The sequence below is a fragment of the Borostomias antarcticus genome (assembly GCF_949987555.1).
Source record: "Borostomias antarcticus genome assembly, chromosome: 11".
Taxonomy (NCBI): domain Eukaryota; kingdom Metazoa; phylum Chordata; class Actinopteri; order Stomiiformes; family Stomiidae; genus Borostomias; species Borostomias antarcticus.
In genome coordinates this window covers 9,631,278-9,650,019 of record NC_140244.1, presented here as the reverse complement: position 1 = coordinate 9,650,019, position 18,742 = coordinate 9,631,278, and the positions used below count along the sequence as shown (strand labels likewise).

Sequence of the window (18,742 nt, the reverse complement as noted above, 5' to 3'; positions counted from 1 at the left end):
AAGAAGCTCTTCCTGCTCTTCTGTGCTTGTCTTGTGAGCGCAGTATCTCTTCCCTGACCGTAGCAGAGAGAACAGTCCATTTCCTGGGTGGTTGAGATCTTTCAGGATCCTGCTGGCCTTGATCTGGCATCTTATGGAGTAGATGTCTTCAGGATGGGGGAGTGGCCCCTCCAAAGTATGTTCAGCTGACCGTACCACTCTCTGTAGGGCATTGCGATCCGGAGAGCTGCTGTCGATGCTCTCGATCGTGCATGAGTAGAAGCTCAGGCGAATCTGGTGAGACGCTCTGAATGTCCTCAGTTGTCTGAGTTGGTTCAGTCTCTGACGTGCTTTCCTCACCACAGTGTCTATGTGTGTTGACCATGTCAGGTCCTTGGTGATCTGGACGCCAAGGTACTTGAAGCTGTCCACTCTCTCTACAAGGGTCCCGTTGATGATCAGTCACTGTTTTATGATGATAAAACAGTGACACTAAGAATACAAGGAACACAATACACTAGGAGATGGAGTAGGCCAGTTTGAATAGGTGGGTTTTGAGGTGGGATTTCAATGTGGTAATTGAGTCAAACTGACCGCACGTCCGGGGTCAGGAAGTTCCAGAGGCTCAGAGCGGCATAGCTGAAGGCCTGAGGTGGGGATGGACAGAAGACCAGCTGAGGATGAGCGCAGGGGGCGGGATGAGGTCAGGGGGCGGGAGGGGGATGTACTCCTGAAGGAGGTCAGAGAGATAAGTGGGGTCAAGGTTGTGGAGGGCTTTGTAGGTGAGCAGAAGGTTTTTCTAGTCAGTCCGGTAGTATACAGGGAGCCAGTGTTGAGTGAGAATGGGGGTGATGTGTTCAGATTATTTGGTGCATGTAGTGATCTGGGCAGCTGAGCTCTGGGTGATTTGGTGCCTGTTGAGCAGTTTGGGAGGGAGGCTGGTGAGAACAGCATTCTGGGATATGACCAACGCAGGGACCATGACTTCAGTGCTGGACTGAGACAGGGATGGGTGAAGAATGTGCCAACGAGCTTAACCAGTTCTTTAACAGGTTGGACACAGCCCCCACCCCCACCCCTGTGAGGCTAGCAGGCAGCTCATGATCCCTGAGGGTCATGAGGGTATTTGTAAGACTGGTTCTGCAGTGCTTGAGGCCCATGGTGAGCGACTTCCTGGACCCCCCCTGCAGTTTGCGTACCAGACCCGAATCAGCCTACTCCTACCTACTCCACAGAGCCTATTCACACCTGGAGGGGCCAGGAACTTGACTTCTCAAGTGCTTTCAACACCATCCTCCCCTTCCAGCTCGCGGAGAAGCTCCCAGCTATGCAGGTAGACCAGGACTCACTGGTCTGGATCACGGACTACCTCACTGGCAGGCTACAGTATGTCCATCTGCAGGGCTGTCTGTCCGACATGGTGATTAGTCCCAACATAATCTGGCTTTACATACCTTCTCCAATCGTTTGTAAGCCTGAGCCGATAAGAGCGCAAACCTTCTGGGCCATTTTTGACGACATGGTGATTTGCAAAAGGAACAGTCCTGTCTCCCTTCCTGTTCACCCTCTACACCTCCGACTTCAGCCACAACTTGGATGTGCCACCTCCAGAACATTACATATATATCGTTTACTCCTAGACTTATAGTTATATATATTTATACAGACTGAATGTATACAGGCACATATATATATATTGTACATGTAGATTGTGTACTCCTACACTTATATACTTGTATAGTTATATATATTTATACCGACTCTGCGTCTTGTGTTTCTCTTCTTTCCAACCTGTAATTATCAATGCTGAAACACAAAATTTCCCCCTTGGAGAATCAATAAAGTGTTATCTTATCTTATGTTGCGAAGATGGAAGAAGGCATGTTGGGGGTAATGTTTTTATGTGAGGTGCAAAAGAAAGGGTGCTGTGAAGAGTGATGCCAAGGCTCATGACTTGACTGGAGAAGGGTACAGGGAATCCATCAATGATGATGTTCGGGGGTGGGGAGTTTTGGGCTTTGGCAAGGGTGGTTTTGGAGCCAATGAGCAAGGCCTCCGTTTCGCTGTCATTGATTCAGGAAGTTCCCGCTCATCCAGCTCCTGATGTCCTGGAAGCAGGTCGTGAGGGAGATGGGAGGAATGGCAGTTATGGGCATCGTCGTAGCAATGAAAGTGAACACCATGGTGACAAAATATTGTGCCAAGGGGAAGGAGGTAGATGGGTTGTGAGAATCCTTGCTTTCAATTAGCCTAGATATTTTTGATCCCAGAAACAGCCTGATGAGTTTATCCGGTAGTCATCTGTTTGGCTCCGCTCCTGTGGAAAGTCTATCATAGGCCTATATTAATTCACTGTATTGAGCCTAAAAAATGATCAGGCCTATTATCCACTCAGGTAGGCTACCGATATCTGATCGGGCCAATAATGGACAGTCAATTGCCAATTGCGCTGAGAGGGTGAGTGGTCTGGGTCAGGTCTGGCTTTTCTGGCGAGTGTGAGATGCAGGGATATTATAGAGCAATACAAAATTTCCCTATTCTCAGTGGGATATTAATTATTTTGAAACCAATAATCTAAAGAGATTAATAGCAAAAAGTAGACTATTATTCCAGATAAAGTAGGACTAGCCTAGTAGAAGTCGTGTTATATCAACGACCATGCAAGGTCGATTATGGCGACGTTTGGACAAACAGATTCACCCTGGCATGGAAACCAAATTTATAATAATAATAAACATTAGCCTACCTAGCCTTCACAACCTCCCCAGCTCTCTCTTTCTATTCACCATAGGATATTCGATTTTTAAGAAGGTACTGTAGTGACTATTGTTACGGCGGCCGGAAGCACCGATTTCAAGCATTTTAGCCATCTTATATTTGTGTGTTTAGGGCAGGGGTGCCCAACCTTTTTTGAACCAAGATCTACTTTTCAAGAAGCCAGCCTGTCGAGATCTACCAGTCCAGTTTCAACATCGCAAACACACACGCGCGCATACAACACACATGCACACACACACACACACGCATACAACACAGACACACAGTTCCCAGTCTGCATAGTAAACTCACAACAGACTTTTTTTCTCTTTGTCACAGCCACTTGGAGACCATCACAAACCCTCCCCCTTTATCTCTCTCTCTCTCTCTCTCACACACACACACACACACACACACACACACACACAGTAGGGAGCCATAGCCCTTACTGGCCTGTATGCAATATGCACCCAACAAACAGAGAAGCAAACCAGATACAAAATAGGTATCTTCGCCTCTGGTGTGCCCTTTCAATGGCAAAATGGTGAGTAGCTCTTCCTTGGCGCTCATGTCTCCAAAAACCATTCGGATAAACACACACAGCTGTGCTACATCCACCATATCAGTTGACTCATCGAATTGTAGAGAAAAGCACTCACATGCATCAATATCCTTCGTGAGTTGCTCCTCGACATCGACAGCCATTCCCCCACATCGCCTTGTAGTAGTACTCCGGGACAGCTGTACGTCCTTAATGGCCTTCACGATCTCCGTTTTATTCTTGAAGTCGTTGAAAGGCTATCCGCAACCTCAAGAAACGCTTCTTTCACAATTTCGCCGTCCTTGAACGACTTCTTGTGTCTGGCAAGAACGTGACTGGCACGATAGGAAGCTATAGTTGCGGCCTTACCCTGGGCCTTGGGTTTGGTGAAGACTGACTGCTGGGCTGCTAGCTGTGCTTCAATTCACCAACTTTTGTGGAGCGTAGAGCCGTCTTCGCAAGGTAATCCTTCTCATAGCGCCCGTGTACTGTCTTGAAATGTCGCTCCAGATTGCCCTTCTTTGCTAATGCAACGCTTGCATTGCAGATGAGACAAACTGGCTTCGAGTGTGAATAAACAAAACCAAAAAATCCTCCTCCCATTCAGGGTGAAAATTGTAGGTTTTTGCTCTTTTGCTTGACGTTACTAGGCGCTTCGTCAACTAGCTAATATTATGTTGACCTTGACTGAACTTTCACACGCGCCCAGACAACAGATTCACGTTAACGTAGGCTATGTCTATAAAACGTGCCCAGCGTTGTTGTCTTTTATGTGTTGAAGTGACGGGGTACACGGCAGGAATGATACACATTTAAAGAAAGATTTATATAAAAATAAAACTTTTTTTCCTAAACAGCTCGCGATCGACTTGGTATCAGTCCACGGTCTACCGGTAGACCGCGATCGACGGGTTGGGCACCCCTGGTTTAGGGTATGGGGTTGATAAGGTTTTGAAAGCAGTTTCTCAAAAGAAGAAGCAGCACCGTACGCGTGCGCGCCGTAAGAATAGTGGACACCACGTCTAGACTGTGCCTTTTAAAAATCTGCCCAATCTACATTCCGCGTGTAGGGGTGTAGGGAAGAAGTAGGGGGAGCATAGGGAGGAGGCAAACCGAAAACGAGAATCCCCTGTTGCTCGGCGTCTCGCCGCCCTGGTCCTTTAAACAGCCGAGGCTTAGGCTAAAGTATTTATTAGTCTAAGTAGCGGTCACGATGTACAATCCACACGAAGGACAAGGTAGGTAGGCCTATACTGTAGGCCTAGTGTGTAAAATTGCATTATTGTGTGTGTTCGATAACATTTAAACCTACAACGTGTAAGACTTTAAGCGTTTATAGCCTATAGCTATATTTTATATTGGTATGGTGAATCGGTCAACGAGGACCTGAAAACCGCGTCTTTGTAGCCGCTGAAAATCAGTTTAGAGTCGACACATGCAGCATCAGGGAACATTCTTCTTCAACTTTAAAGAAACGGAATGTCTAGAATAATGTTGCGTGCATGCTGGATAGACACGTCTATTTTCGACGTGCCGCTCCCCTCACTGTATCATATCGCCGTGTTCTGGTTGGGTAGGGTACAATCTATTTGGATTACCGGCCGCGCCGTAGTGCAAGCCTGCATGCATCATCGTTTTTCTTGAGCGAGTCTTCCAGATCATGCGAAAACTCCGTCCACTCGGCGCGTTATATAGTCCAATTCAAATGACTCTCTCAAACAGCGAACTGACTGACCCGTTGAAGCAGCTGCGGAAAGGGAGGTGAGGTTAGGCTAGGCTAAGAATGTGGAGTTGAACAATGAGCAGCTGTTGTGGGCTTCCTTACTACAGTGTATAGTAGCCTATGTATCTTTGATCGGGAATGCACCTATCGAAAATATTGGAAATGAAGGTTTAATTGTCACTATAAAGATTTGCTTGTTGTTGGTAGGCTATGGTAGCTACACTGCAGTGTGATCACATAGAGTAGGCCTATTATGCCCGCAGGCAATGGGCAGGGCTCGAATCGTATCATCCTGACCTAGTTTCAGGTTTCAGTAGGTAATTCTATACCCCCCGTTTTTTGTGTTAATCTTTAGTTAATCTTTCGTTGTTGTTTGTCTCCAGCCCTCTATGCCCCCCCGGTACCCCCCCAGGGCCCCACGGCCCCCCCTGCCAGCATGTTTGGCACGGTTCCAGGATATGAAGACACACTGGTTGGAGGAGGAGGTAGGAGCCTCAGATACAAGCACACATACACACACGCACACATACACGACAGTGCCTGCACACATACATACAGGACAGGACAGGCCCACACACACACACACACACCTCATGTAAACCGAGCTGTGTTTGGGATTCCCACTGAGAACAGTCTACTCTGAACTGTCTTACCTCCAGGTGGCTACCTGCCCCCTCCCATGCCTGTGGACCCCACTCCTCCACCCCAGCCTAACCCCATGACAGACTGGAAGTAAGTAAGTCTGGCCATAGTCTCTCTCCATAGTCTCTCTCCAGAGTCTAATATTATGTTGAATCAAGTCTGTCCCTTGTGAGACCACGGTGTCTGTCCCATGTGAGACCCGGGTTTGAATCCCACCCGGAGCACGCTGCAACGTATTGGTTACATGTGTAGAGAATCACGTCTCTCTATGTACAGTAGTATATAGAGTGACGTTATAAGGAAGTGTGTAGTATACAGAGTGACATAAGGAAGTGTGTGTGTATACAGAGTGATGTTATAAGGAAGTGTGTAGTATACAGAGTGATGTTATAAGGAAGTGTGTAGTATATAGAGTGATGTTATAAGGAAGTGTGTAGTATATAGAGTGACATAAGGAAGTGTGTAGTATACAGACTTTATAAGGTTATAAGGAAATGTGTAGTATACAGAGTGACGTTATAAGGACGTGTGTGTGTTCAGCATCTCGGCCATCACGGAGGACGCAGCACGCCGGGCGTTCCAGGCGTACGCCGGAGCTCACTGCTGCTACCGCAAGGGTCCCGCCAACGATGGGGTCATCACCAACATGGAGGCTTTCAACACCTACCGGGTAACACTCTCCTTCTCTCACACACACACACACACACACACACACACACACACCGCAGACAGACTCCCGTTTCCTCCTTGACACACTGTCTCCTCTCTCTTCCTCCCTTCCCTGCTCTCTTGTTGTTGTTGTTGTTGTTGATGATGACTGTTGTTGTGTCTCTACAGTACCGCCTGGAGACCTTCACAGAGTCCAGGTCAACTGAGTGGGCTCACAAGCCCCATGAGGGTAACTAAACATTCGCTAACTCTGCTCCACTCTCATACTGTACCATTATATTCTCTCCCTTCATTGTCCTTTTTAGCCTCTCCCTCTAGCATCTTATTCCTTCTAAAGACGTGTGTGTGTGCGTGTGTGTGCGTGTGTGTGCGTGTGTGTGTGTGCGTGTGTGTGTGTGTGTGTGTGTGTGTGACAGGAGAGCTAGCCGACTTCTACACTGAGACGGCCCCGCGGCCGTGGGAGATCGCGGTCACACCCCCGTCCATGTTCACCAATCACACCACGGACGTCAGGGTCCCCTACACCTCCTCTATCAAAGTAGGTTCCCTACACCTCCTCTATCAAAGTACTCACCCCTACACCTCCTCTATCAAAGTAGGTCCCCTACACCTCCTCTATCAAAGTAGGTCCCCTACACCTCCTCTATCAAAGTACTCACCCCTACACCTCCTCTATCAAAGTAGGTCCCCTACACCTCTATCAAAGTAGGTCCCCTACACCTCTATCAAAGTACTCACCCCTACACCACCTCTATCAAAGTACTCACCCCTACACCTCCTCTATCAAAGTAGGTCCCCTACACCTCTATCAAAGTACTCACCCCTACACCTCCTCTATCAAAGTACTCACCCCTACACCTCCTCTATCAAAGTACTCACCCCTACACCTCCTCTATCAAAGTAGGTCCCCTACACCTCCTCTATCAAAGTAGGTCCCCTACACCTCCTCTATCAAAGTACTCACCCCTACACCTCCTCTATCAAAGTACTCACCCCTACACCTCCTCTATCAAAGTAGGTCCCCTACACCTCCTCTATCAAAGTAGGTCCCCTACACCTCCTCTATCAAAGTACTCACCCCTACACCTCCTCTATCAAAGTAGGTCCCCTACACCACCTCTATCAAAGTAGGTCCCCTACACCACCCCTATCAAAGTACTCATCCCTACACCTCCTCTATCAAAGTAGCTCCCCTCTCCTGTTTGTCTGTTTGTGTGAGGGAAAATAATACATGAATAAATAATATTCCGGAAAATCTGAAAGAATTTAGGCAGTGTGATCATATTTTGAGCACAGCAGACATGTACAGTAAGTCTTATTAACGAAAGTAATGCAAGAATATGGTTTGCTGAACTGATGAACATGACAGGATATTCTTTGGTATTTGCATTGCGTATGGATCCCTGATGAACAGCTCCAGACAGTGTGTATTGCACTGACCTCAACTGAGTCTGTGTGTTTCTGTATACAGGAATGCCACGCCTGCCATGGAGCAGGCCTGGGACCCTGTGACACCTGTCATGGAGATGGAATGGTAAGAACACACACTACTATCCCCCTGGACCTACACACACTACTGGTCCCCCTAGACCTAGGCTGCGTTCCAAATCGCATACTTCCATACTATATAGTATGCCAACAATTGATGTAGTATGTCCTAATACATAGTATGCCATATGCAGTATGGCAAAAATACCAGGATGTCCTACTATATCTGGTTGTATTTTGCAGTATGCAAGCCAGCACCAATAATCCTGTGCTCAGCGGAAATTATGTCACATGTGCGAGTCGCGCCAGAGGTGTTGTGATGAATCCCAGCTGTGGACGAATGTTGTTTCATGGACAGCGACGGATGTGATCAAATTTCAAGCCGCAATGTTATGACAAGGTAGTATGTCCCAATTGGATGCATACAGCGTGCAAATTACGTACTTACTAGGGGCAGCTGTAGTACGTACTGGTAGTAAAAAGTAAAAGTATACGATTTGGAACACAGACACACACTAATGGTCCCCTTAGACCGGTTTAGTCATGTGACGTGTGGAGGACGAGGACTACTGAAAAACAGGTGGACTCAGCGGCACAGCAGTTACCACGTCTCCTGCACCTTCAGACTCTCTACTTCCTCCAACAAGCGAAGAGGGTTGGCGGGTCAAATCCCAGCTCCTCCTGTCCACATGTCCAAGTGTCCTTGGGCAAGACACTGAACCCCAAATTGCTCCCAATGAGCAGGCTAGCACCTTGCATGGCAGCTGCCGCCATTGGTGTATGGATTTGTGAATGAGAGACCATTGTAAAGCCCTTCAGAACAACAAGCGCTATATAAGTACAATCCATTTACCATTTACATGCAGGACGATGGAGGCAGACAGAGCAGTTTCAGGGAGTTTAATGTTCACACATGAGGAGCAGGAGACACAAGGATCACAACATGAAACAATGAACCCACAAAGACAAAGCAAACATGAGGGCTTAAATACACAGGGAGAACAATCAAGGAACGAGGTGCAGGTGTGAGGCAAGACATGACGAGACACAGGTGCATATAATCACCAACATGGAGGTAACCAAAGAAGAAATACAAAAGGGCAGAGGGAACGAGGGCTAGGGCAGAGGGAACGAGGGCTCGGGCAGAGGGAACAAGGGCTCGGGCAGAGGGAACTGGGAACAGAGCTGGGACTGGATCTAGGGCTGGGACCTGGAGTGGGAACTGGGCCTAGGGCTGGAGCTGGGGGACTGGGCTGGGGACTGGAACTAGGGCTGGAAACTGGCGTGGGTGACGGGGTGCACGGCAGGGTGGAGTGGGGCGTGGGTGACGGGGTGCACGGCAGAGTGGAGTGGGGCGTGGGTGACGGGGTGCACGGCAGGGTGGAGTGGGGCGGACCGCGACAGTGTGCCATTGTTCAGGAATTTACATCCAAACACCTTAAACCTTTGTCCTCTCACTTCTCTTGTAATTCATCACCTCCCCCAAATATTCACATAGCTGTGCTAACATACAAAATGGCTTCCAGAGAAGGCCATCTGTCTACAATAGAATAACCATCCTTTGTCCCCAATTGCCGCCCTTTTTCTCATGTCACATGTCTGTACTCTTGGCCACGCCTGCCATTTCATATGATGTACAATGCAGTAGCCAATCACATCCTGGAAGGACCTTACCTGTGGTTTGACTGCATATAAGGCACCGCAGAAGACCAAACGGGCACTTCGCTGACTAAACCACCCTTGTTGCGTTTTCAGGAAGTCCTTGCGCTCGTATGCTTTTCACAATAAACCAGACTTAACCTTTTGAACGAATCTTGGTAAATCCTTTTGACTAGATCAGTTATTTTACTATCACACCATTTACACTCTCAACATTGCTCTTCTTATTGTGAGAGAATTTCTCATTGCAAAGCAAACATTCTAACAACCCCAACTGTGTTAGTTATGACTGAAGAGTCGACACAATCTCCACTGATAGCCTACTGACAGAATAATGAAATTACCAAAACCCTCAGACTTTATTCAGTTCATTGCCCCCCAGCCGGCAACACGGAAAGGGGGAGACTTTAGATCAGTCCCTGTACATGTGCGTGTGTACTTTTGTGCGTGTACGTGCGTCCGGCACAGATGTACCAGAGCACACCACCACCTAGGGGCTGTCACCATAATTCATTTTTCCCATTGCCAAGTACTTTTTGCTTTGTATATTAAAAACTATCCTTGGTGTCTAAAGAATTATACTCTTTTCTATTCCCCGGAGGAGGGAGTCTGCTTTCTAAATCCACAGACTTCAGAGTCTTGAGGTGTTTAGTGGTTATCCTTAGACCCTGTAGAATTCCTTGAGCAGATCCACCACGTGGCAGTAACACTATATGGACAGCAGAGGGAGGCAGAGACCAAATAGATTATCATATCAATCGTGGTTCTCAGTGTTTAAATATAAACTAGAAAAGCCCACTCCACATACACACTCAACAGCTGTACATGCTGACCAAATGCAGCTTGGGTGGGGGACGACAGGTTCACTGTGCACTTCATCATCATCTTCATCCGCTTATCCAGGGTCGGGTCGCGGAGGCAGCAGCTCCAGCAGGGGGCCCCAGACATCCCTTTCCCTAGCAGCATCAACCAGCTCTGCCTGGGGAATCTTTAGCCGCTCACAGGCCAGTGCGGAGATGTTGTCCCGCCACCTAGTCCTGGGTCTACCCTGGCCTCCTCCCAGCCGGACACGCCTGGAACACCTCCCTAGGGAGGCGCCCAGGAGGCATCCTCACTAGATGCCCGAACCACCTCAACTGGCTCCTTTCGATGCAAAGGAGCAGCGGCTCTACTCCGAGTCTCTCCCGGATGACTGAACTTCTCACCCGATCTCTCAGGGAGACCCCAGCCACCCTCCGGAGAAAACTCATTTCGGCCGCTTGTATCCGTGATCTCGTTCTTTCGGTCATGACCCATCCTTCATGACCATAGGTGAGGGTGGGGACGAAGATAGACCGGTAGATCGAGAGCTTTGCCTTTTGGCTCAGCTCTCTTTTTGTCACAACAGTGCGGTAAAGCGACTGCAGAACCGCACCAGCTGCTCCGATTCTCCGGCCAAACTCCCTCTCCATGGTTCCCTCACTCGTGAACAAGACCCCCAGATACTTGAACTCCTTCACTTGGGGTAAGGACTCATTTCCTACTCGGAGCGGACAGGCCACCGGTTTCCTGCTGAGAACCATGGCCTCAGATTTAGAAGTGCTTATTCTCATCCCAGCCGCTTCACACTCAGTTGCGAACCTATCCAGAGAGTGCTGGAGGTCGCAGGCAGCTGATGCCATCAGGACCACATCATCTGCAAAAAGCAGTGACGTGATCCCCAGCTCACCGAACTGCAAACCCACCTCCCCCCGGCTACGCCTCGATATCCTGTCCATGAAAATCACAAACAGGATTGGTGACAGAGCGCAGCCCTGGTGGAGGCCAACACCCACCGGAAAGGAAGACGACTTACTGCCGAGGACCCGGACACAGCTCTCGCTCTGGGTGTACAGGGATTGGATGGCCCTAAGTAGGGACCCCCTCACCCCATACTCCCGCATAACCCTCCACAAGACCTCTCGAGGGACCCGGTCGTAAGCCTTCTCCAAGTCCACAAAACACATGTAGACAGGTTGGGCAAACTCCCAAGCCCCCTCCAAGATCCTTGCGAGAGTGAAGAGCTGGTCGGTAGTTCCACGACCAGGACGAAATCCGCATTGTTCCTCTTCGATCTGAGGTTCGACTATCGGCCGGACCCTCCTTTCCAGCACCTTGGAGTAAACTTTCCCTGGGAGGCTGAGTAATGTGATGCCTCTATAATTCGCACACACCCTCTGGTCCCCTTTTTTGAATATTGGGACCACCACCCCAGTCTGCCACTCCTTTGGCACTGACCCAGACTTCCACGCAATGTTCCAAGCACTGTGCACTTGTTTAAGTATTTAAAAACAATGTTTATTTATGTATTTATTTATTTAAATCAAACCAATATTATCAGTGGTTTTGTAATAGGCTGGCCTACTAATTAGGGCCCGAGCACTGGCGGTGCGAGGCCCTATTGAAACTCGAAGGATTATTATTCTCCTTCTTCTACCTTCTCCTTCTTCTTCCAAAACAAATGCCTTTTTGGCGGCCTAAACATCGATGAAAACGGATGAAACTTTGCAGATACGTCAGTCCCGGTGAAAAATTTGATAATTCATGGGTGACGGAAATGGGCGTGGCAAAACGGCTCGAGCGCCCCCTGGAAAATTAAAAATGGCGAGCCCCACCTTTCAGTTTGATGTATGCGAACGAAATTCGGAGGGCATATGTATTTCACCGAGACACACTAAAATGTCTCTTGGAGCTATACCCAACATGCAACAGGAAGTCCGCCATTTTGCTCTTAATGTGCCATTTTCCCCTTGTTTTTAACATTTCCATGCCTCGTACTTTAACGAACTCCTCATCCGATCAACTTCCTATTCGGTCAGCTTCATCTTAAGACCTTTGTGATCAAAAGTTATCAAAAAAATTGAGTTTTCACCAAACACCCTTGCCGTGGCGCCCCGCCAAAGTTTGACATTTCGCCATAAAACACGAAGTCCTCATAACTCCTCCATACATTATCCAATTTGTCCGATATATCTCACGCTTCATGACGGTTCTGTCCTAACCACATCTATGTGTCAGTATTGTGTCATACTTATAGCGCCACCTATTGGTGAAACAGGAAGTCCTCATAACTCCTCCATACATTATCCAATTTGTCCGATATATCTCACGCTTCCTGACGGTTCTGTCCTGAACACATCTATGTGTCAGTATTGCGTCATACTTATAGCGCCACCTATTGGTGAAACAGTAAGTCCTCATAACTCCTACATATGTTATCCGATTTACTCCAAATTTCTCATGCTTGATGAAGGTCGCATCTTGAACACTTCTGTAAGTCAGTATTGCCTCATACCTACAGCGCCACCTACTGGTGAAACAGGAAGTCCTCATAACTCCTACATACGTTATCCGATTTACTCAACATTTCTCACGCTTCATCAAGGTACCGTCCTGAACACATCTATGCATCGGTATTGAGTCACGCGTATAGCGCCACCTACTGGTGACAGGAAGTTTCTCTCAGTACTGGACACCGAAATAGCACAGCCTTTAACGGCGCCACACCCCGACATGCTTGGGGTGCGAGGGCCCGCTCAATGCTGCTCGCAGCCCTAGTTGTAAATTATATTACCAATTCGCTTTTCCAATTTGCATGGAACTCAATGACGAGTAGTCAAGGAGCCACAAGTTCCCAACCCCACCCCAAGATCTACACACTACTGGTCACCCTGGGCCTAAACTCTTTCTGACTGGGGGGGAAAAGAGCTTTTGTGGGAACATGCAGGATTGATTGAAGCCCGGGTTTTGTTCTGTTTATCATTTCATTTTTATGTAACCTATTTTTAATCCTATTTTTATCTATCCTATCAAATTCTTATTTACACAGATGGCCTGACCTTGTTATTAACGATTCAGTATCCTTCATCTTCTCCGTCCCTCCCCCTCCAGAAAGAGTGCTGGGTTTGTAAAGGCTCAGGGCGGCGTGGAGAAGATGAGACCTGCACCCACTGCAATGGCAGAGGAAGAGAGAAGTAGGTGACGGCTGATTATCTCTCTGTAAAGCCTGTTAGATAAGCCTCACACTGTAACACCCTGTCATAATCCAACACCGTAAGAAACTTTCTCTCACACTAAAAGACCTTGTTACACTTTCACACCTGCACACTCGAACACAATAAGGACCCGTTGCACTCTAACACTTTTAGTTACTCTTACAAACTATGAGACTACAACTCTAGGATAACTATGCTTGGTAAAACACACCCAATCATTCTCTCTAGAGCCTCAGTACATGTTGTGTTGTGCCTTTGGTGGTGTGTGTAACTGTGGTGTGGGTGTGTTTTCGGTCTGTCCCAGCTGTGATCACTGTGGTGTGTAACTGTGTTTTCGGTCTGTCCCAGCTGTGATCACTGTGGTGTGTAACTGTGTTTTCGGTCTGTCCCAGCTGTGATCACTGTGGTGTGTAACTGTGTTTTCGGTCTGTCCCAGCTGTGATCACTGTGGTGTGTAACTGTGTTTTCGGTCTGTCCCAGCTGTGATCACTGTGGTGTGTAACTGTGTTTTCGGTCTGTCCCAGCTGTGATCACTGTGGTGTGTAACTGTTTTTTCGGTCTGTCCCAGCTGTGATCACTGCCACGGACGAGGGACCACAGACTGCCAGACCTGCGACGGCAAGCGGCAGCTGCTGACCTACATCAACCTCAAGGTTGAATGGTGAGGCTGCGCTGTCTCTATTCTAGTATCTACTCTGGTCTTTACTCTGGACCTTACTCTGGTCTCTACTCTGGTCTCAATTCTAGTCTCTACTCTGTTTTTATGATTAGCTGCGACCAGCCGCTCTAGCTGTTGGTTGGTTGGTCGGTCGGTCGTAAACGTGCAATGCTGCTGTTGTCCACATGGCGGAGGGAGGGTGGCAGAGCATACGTTGTGTCACTAAGTTGTGTTGAGCATTATATCCTTGTGTATTATAGGCTGTTATCAGTGATTGCTGTATTAAATTTGTCAGATAGCTAAAGATAATGTGATTCAGGCAACGTGAAACATCCCACTCACCTGGAGGGTCGTCTGTGAGTCCCAATTAACACCCTACAGAGTCAGTACTCTAGTATGTTCATGAGTCTCTACTCGTGAAACCTCATTCGTTTCTAGTCTATCAATGCTCTACTTTAGTCTGTCAACACTCTACTTAAGTCTGTCAACACTCTACTTTAGTCTGTCAACACTCTACTATAGTCTGTCAACACTCTACTATAGTCTGTCAACACTCTACTATAGTCTGTCAACACTCTACTATAGTCTGTCAACACTCTACTTTAGTCTATCAACACTACTTTAGTCTATCAACACTCTACTTTAGTCTATCAACACTCTACTTAAGTCTGTCAACACTCTACTTCAGTCTGTCAACACTACTTCAGTCTGTCAATACTCTACTTTAGTCTGTCAACACTCTACTTTAATCTGTCAACACTCTACTTTAGTCTGTCAATACTCTACTTTAGTCTATCAACAGTCTACTTTAGTCTGTCAATTAGGGCTGCACGATTATGACAAAAGATGATAATTGCGATTATTTGCTTCAAAATGCTAATTGCGATGAATAATTGCGATTAATATTTAATATATAATATTAATATATAATAACCAAAATGCTCCCAAATCACGGACGTTGATCCCTTTCTTGCTACTAACTCACTGACCTCGTTTTCGCAAATTTTTTCACTACTCACGGCTGTGGGTACTCTTGTGACACTTGTCTTGACCTACTGCTATCTGTCTTCTCAAATTGCTGCGCACCGCGCACTCAGCGGGAACGCATGTGATTGGTCAGACAGCATAAGCGCCTGTGATTCGTCTGTGTAGTCCTAGCACACTCAATTCAAAGCAAAATTATTAATCACATTAATTGCGGCCTTTTGCGATTAGTTAATCGTGGAGGTCATAATCGCGATTTCGATTAATTCACGATTAATTGTGCAGCCCTACTGTCAATACTCTACTTTAGTCTGTCAACACTGAACTGTGATGATGTCATTGCACAGGACCAATCACGTGGAGGATTTCGTGGTGGAACAGGCCAGTGGTCTGGCTTCTAGCAACCTGTCCTCTGTCCATGGGAAGGAGCTTTTCAAGAATGCCCAGTTCCTGGTAAATAAGACTACAGTAGACCACTGTATAAGATTATTGAACGGTAGTTTACTGTGTGTGTGTGTGTGTGTGTGTGTGTGTGTGTGTGTGTGTGTGTGTGTGTGTGTGTGTGTCCTAGGTGTATCCAGTCCTAGGGTTCCCAGACCCAGCCATCTCCCAGGCCTCGGAGCGTTTGGTCAGAGAACACCAGGACAAATTCTCCCAGAGCTCCCGCATCCTGCAACAGGTTCCACATCTCATCCTCCTAACAGCACACTCTCCCTACCTGGCCCTAGATCCCATCCTCCAACCCGTCTCTCTCTCTCTCCCTCTCCCTCTCTCTCTCTTCCTCTCTCTGCAGCAACAGACCATTGAGCTGATCCCCATCGGCAAGGTGACCTACAAGTGGAAGGGCGACTCACACCTGTACCACGTCTACGGCAACGAGTTGGAGATCTGCGCTGATTACCCCGCCACCTGCTGCTGCACCATCATGTAGTCTCTGCCCTGCCAATACCCCAGACCCCCACGGCCCACTGTGATGGTGGGGACGCTGTACTAAGCAAGAAGGGCACTCTAGAGAGTGCAGACCTCCGCCCTCGATGCATGTCGTCAGCATGTACAGTTGTTGAATGTGAAAGTGGAGTGGACTTTTCTAGTTTAGAGAAGGACGTCTCATTGTCAAAGTTTCATGAAAAATTGTCAGGTCATTTTTGCGTAATCCCGCTGACTAACAGACACACGGCACCGAAACGTAACCTCAATCCTCTACTGTGATTTCATAAACCCAGACTACCTACGGGTAGTCATGCTGTAATGGTAACCATACTATTCTGGTAGTCATGCTGTACTAGTATTAGTATATTGGTTAGACTGCTGCTGAGGTTCTGGAGACACTCTCTCTGCTTCACTGCCTCTCTGTACTCCTGCTCCTCTGCCTCACTAACTAACTAATGAACTAAGTAAGTAACTATATCCACCCTGGTCTGGGACTCCTTGGTTGGGGCCTGACAGAGTCTGCAGACTGAACAGCTCTCTGACTCCACGAGTCCTCATGCACCTCTGCCAGACTAACTAACTCCACCCCTGTCAACGGGTCTCTTTAGCAGGATACATGACGCAGGTTTGTGGTATAACATCCTCTCATTATTGCTTCATATATCTCTTACGTCAACACTAAAATTTAAATATCAGGCAAACATTAGCAAATTAATCTTGTACATGCACTGTAGCTTTGAGAAGCAGTTCTTTATCTCCCCTGACATTCTTTGATATGTAACCACTAAACACCAGGGGGAATTGTACAGTAGCTTTAACTTGATTGTGCAGAAAAGCCTTTTAGAAATATGTTTAATCACCTATGTGCCAACATGAACTCCTATGTTACCAAGATAAGCCACTACTCTAAATAAACATGAACTTCATAGCTTTTGTCAGTTCGTCAGTTGGCATCTACTGGACTGTACATGCGTTTTTCTCTGGTTAAAGTTGTAGTGTTTTTAACTTGCTACAGTATTAACACTGTCAGGGGATCAAACCCTGGTCACTCCACGGCCGAGCCCCTGTCTACCATTTGACCAAGAAGACATCCTACTGTACAATTTACTTCCCTACTGTTCCTGACCACTTTGAACTGAATCCACTTTCGACCACCTCTACAACAGCAGAGAGAACCTCGTTGAGAACAGTGAGACTCTGCCTCTCCACCACGGCCTAACCTGCTGCCGTTGTCCCTTCCCTGATGTTAACCTTCCTTTCTTCCTGTCCGTGCTGCAGCCCTGGCAGAAATGGCCTCTATAATCAACAAACACATGATCCTCTAACCCACCCCACCAGCGCACACTGAATCAGCTTGAAGTAAATAAAACTGGATGTGACCACTGGCTTTCCCAGGCCTCCTTCTTCCTGTCCTTACTTCCTGGTATCATGTGATGTTTGATGTGGCCTTGGTTCCCAGCGCTTCAGTATTTTAGTTCTGTCAACATCATTTTCTCTCTCTCTCTCTCTCTCTCTCTCTCTCTCATCTCCTTCCTCTTTTCTCTCTCTAGCCCTGCTTCTCCCTCCCAGGGAATGCAGAGGGTATAGGCAGATTAACTGGAGAGAGAGAGAGAAGTTGTGTGTGTGTGAGGCGAGCTACAGCTTCCCTCCCTTGGTCTATTCCCTCCCTTGTTTCTTTCTCTATCTCTGTATTTCTATAACACATCCTCTCTCTTATCTCTCTTTCTCCATCTCTTCCTGTCATTCTATGCCTATCACTCTCTCCTAGTCCTTTACCCTCCCTAACTTTTACACCCCCCAACACACACACACACTAGCCCCAGCACAGACAGTGGAAACTGGAGGAGATAATGAACATTAAACAGACAGTTCTCAGACCATGCAACACAAGACCCTGCAAAGCCCTGACGCCTAAAGACCAGCTGTTGTACTATACGCTTGTCACATTGACCGCATGTTGTGAATATTGAGTAGAGGGTTTTTCATGGCCATGATTTGTGTCCCTCCCGACAGGCAGCCACACAAACAGGCAATAATCAGCCTCATTCTCTTTCAATGTGGTTCTCATCACTGACCCACCTTGAACCCTCTGTTAAATTCTGTGGATGGGGGGTGAGAGGGGTGGTGGTATGTTTTTAAATCACCCACCCACCATAAAGAAAGGGGAAGAAGGCGGAGCAATGGTCATTCAATTAAAACTGGGGCGAGGAGGGGGTCTTCAGTCTATCTACAGTATTTGTATATCATTCTCTCGACCACCAGGAGGAGGGATTCTGCATCACATTACAGGCCATTACACATCATCTCAACTCCCTAGTCACACCTCTAGATGCCAGCACCAGTCTCAACACATCCCTGATTGTTTACTGGGTTGAGAAAGGTACAGGGCACATGAATAACCCCCGGGGGGTGGGGGGTTGCGCAGAGGCCGTGTTCATTTTTGAACACAACAGGAAACGACCTGTATGCTTACCCTCTACCATTCCCTTCCTCTCTAACACACACACACCCTCTTAAAAGATAACACTGTGGTTATGTCTCATTTGTCCAAAATTGTCACCTCACCTCAATCACTACAGACTTGTCTCCTCCGGGTATATTCATAGCATTTGTTGCCCCCAGTACTGGAGGAGGTGTACATGGAAGGAGAGGGGTCTGCTGGGTAGTTAAGAGGGGATGAGGGTCATGCGACAAGGCAA

At 47.5% G+C, this 18,742-nt stretch overlaps 1 protein-coding gene across 1 annotated transcript; it reads left to right on the top strand.

The window, feature by feature from the left end:
• The first annotated feature begins 4,344 nt into the window (after positions 1-4,344).
• Positions 4,345-17,425, top strand: LOC311314853 (protein SSUH2 homolog). Its single transcript, XM_084445366.1, has 12 exons — positions 4,345-4,515; positions 5,384-5,485; positions 5,660-5,732; positions 6,183-6,312; positions 6,480-6,540; positions 6,728-6,849; positions 7,783-7,845; positions 13,368-13,450; positions 14,040-14,132; positions 15,461-15,566; positions 15,685-15,792; positions 15,907-17,425. Exons 1-12 carry the CDS (start codon positions 4,491-4,493, stop codon positions 16,042-16,044), a joined length of 1,104 nt encoding a protein of 367 aa, XP_084301492.1. The 5' UTR covers positions 4,345-4,490; the 3' UTR covers positions 16,045-17,425.
• The last annotated feature ends 1,317 nt before the right edge of the window (positions 17,426-18,742 follow it).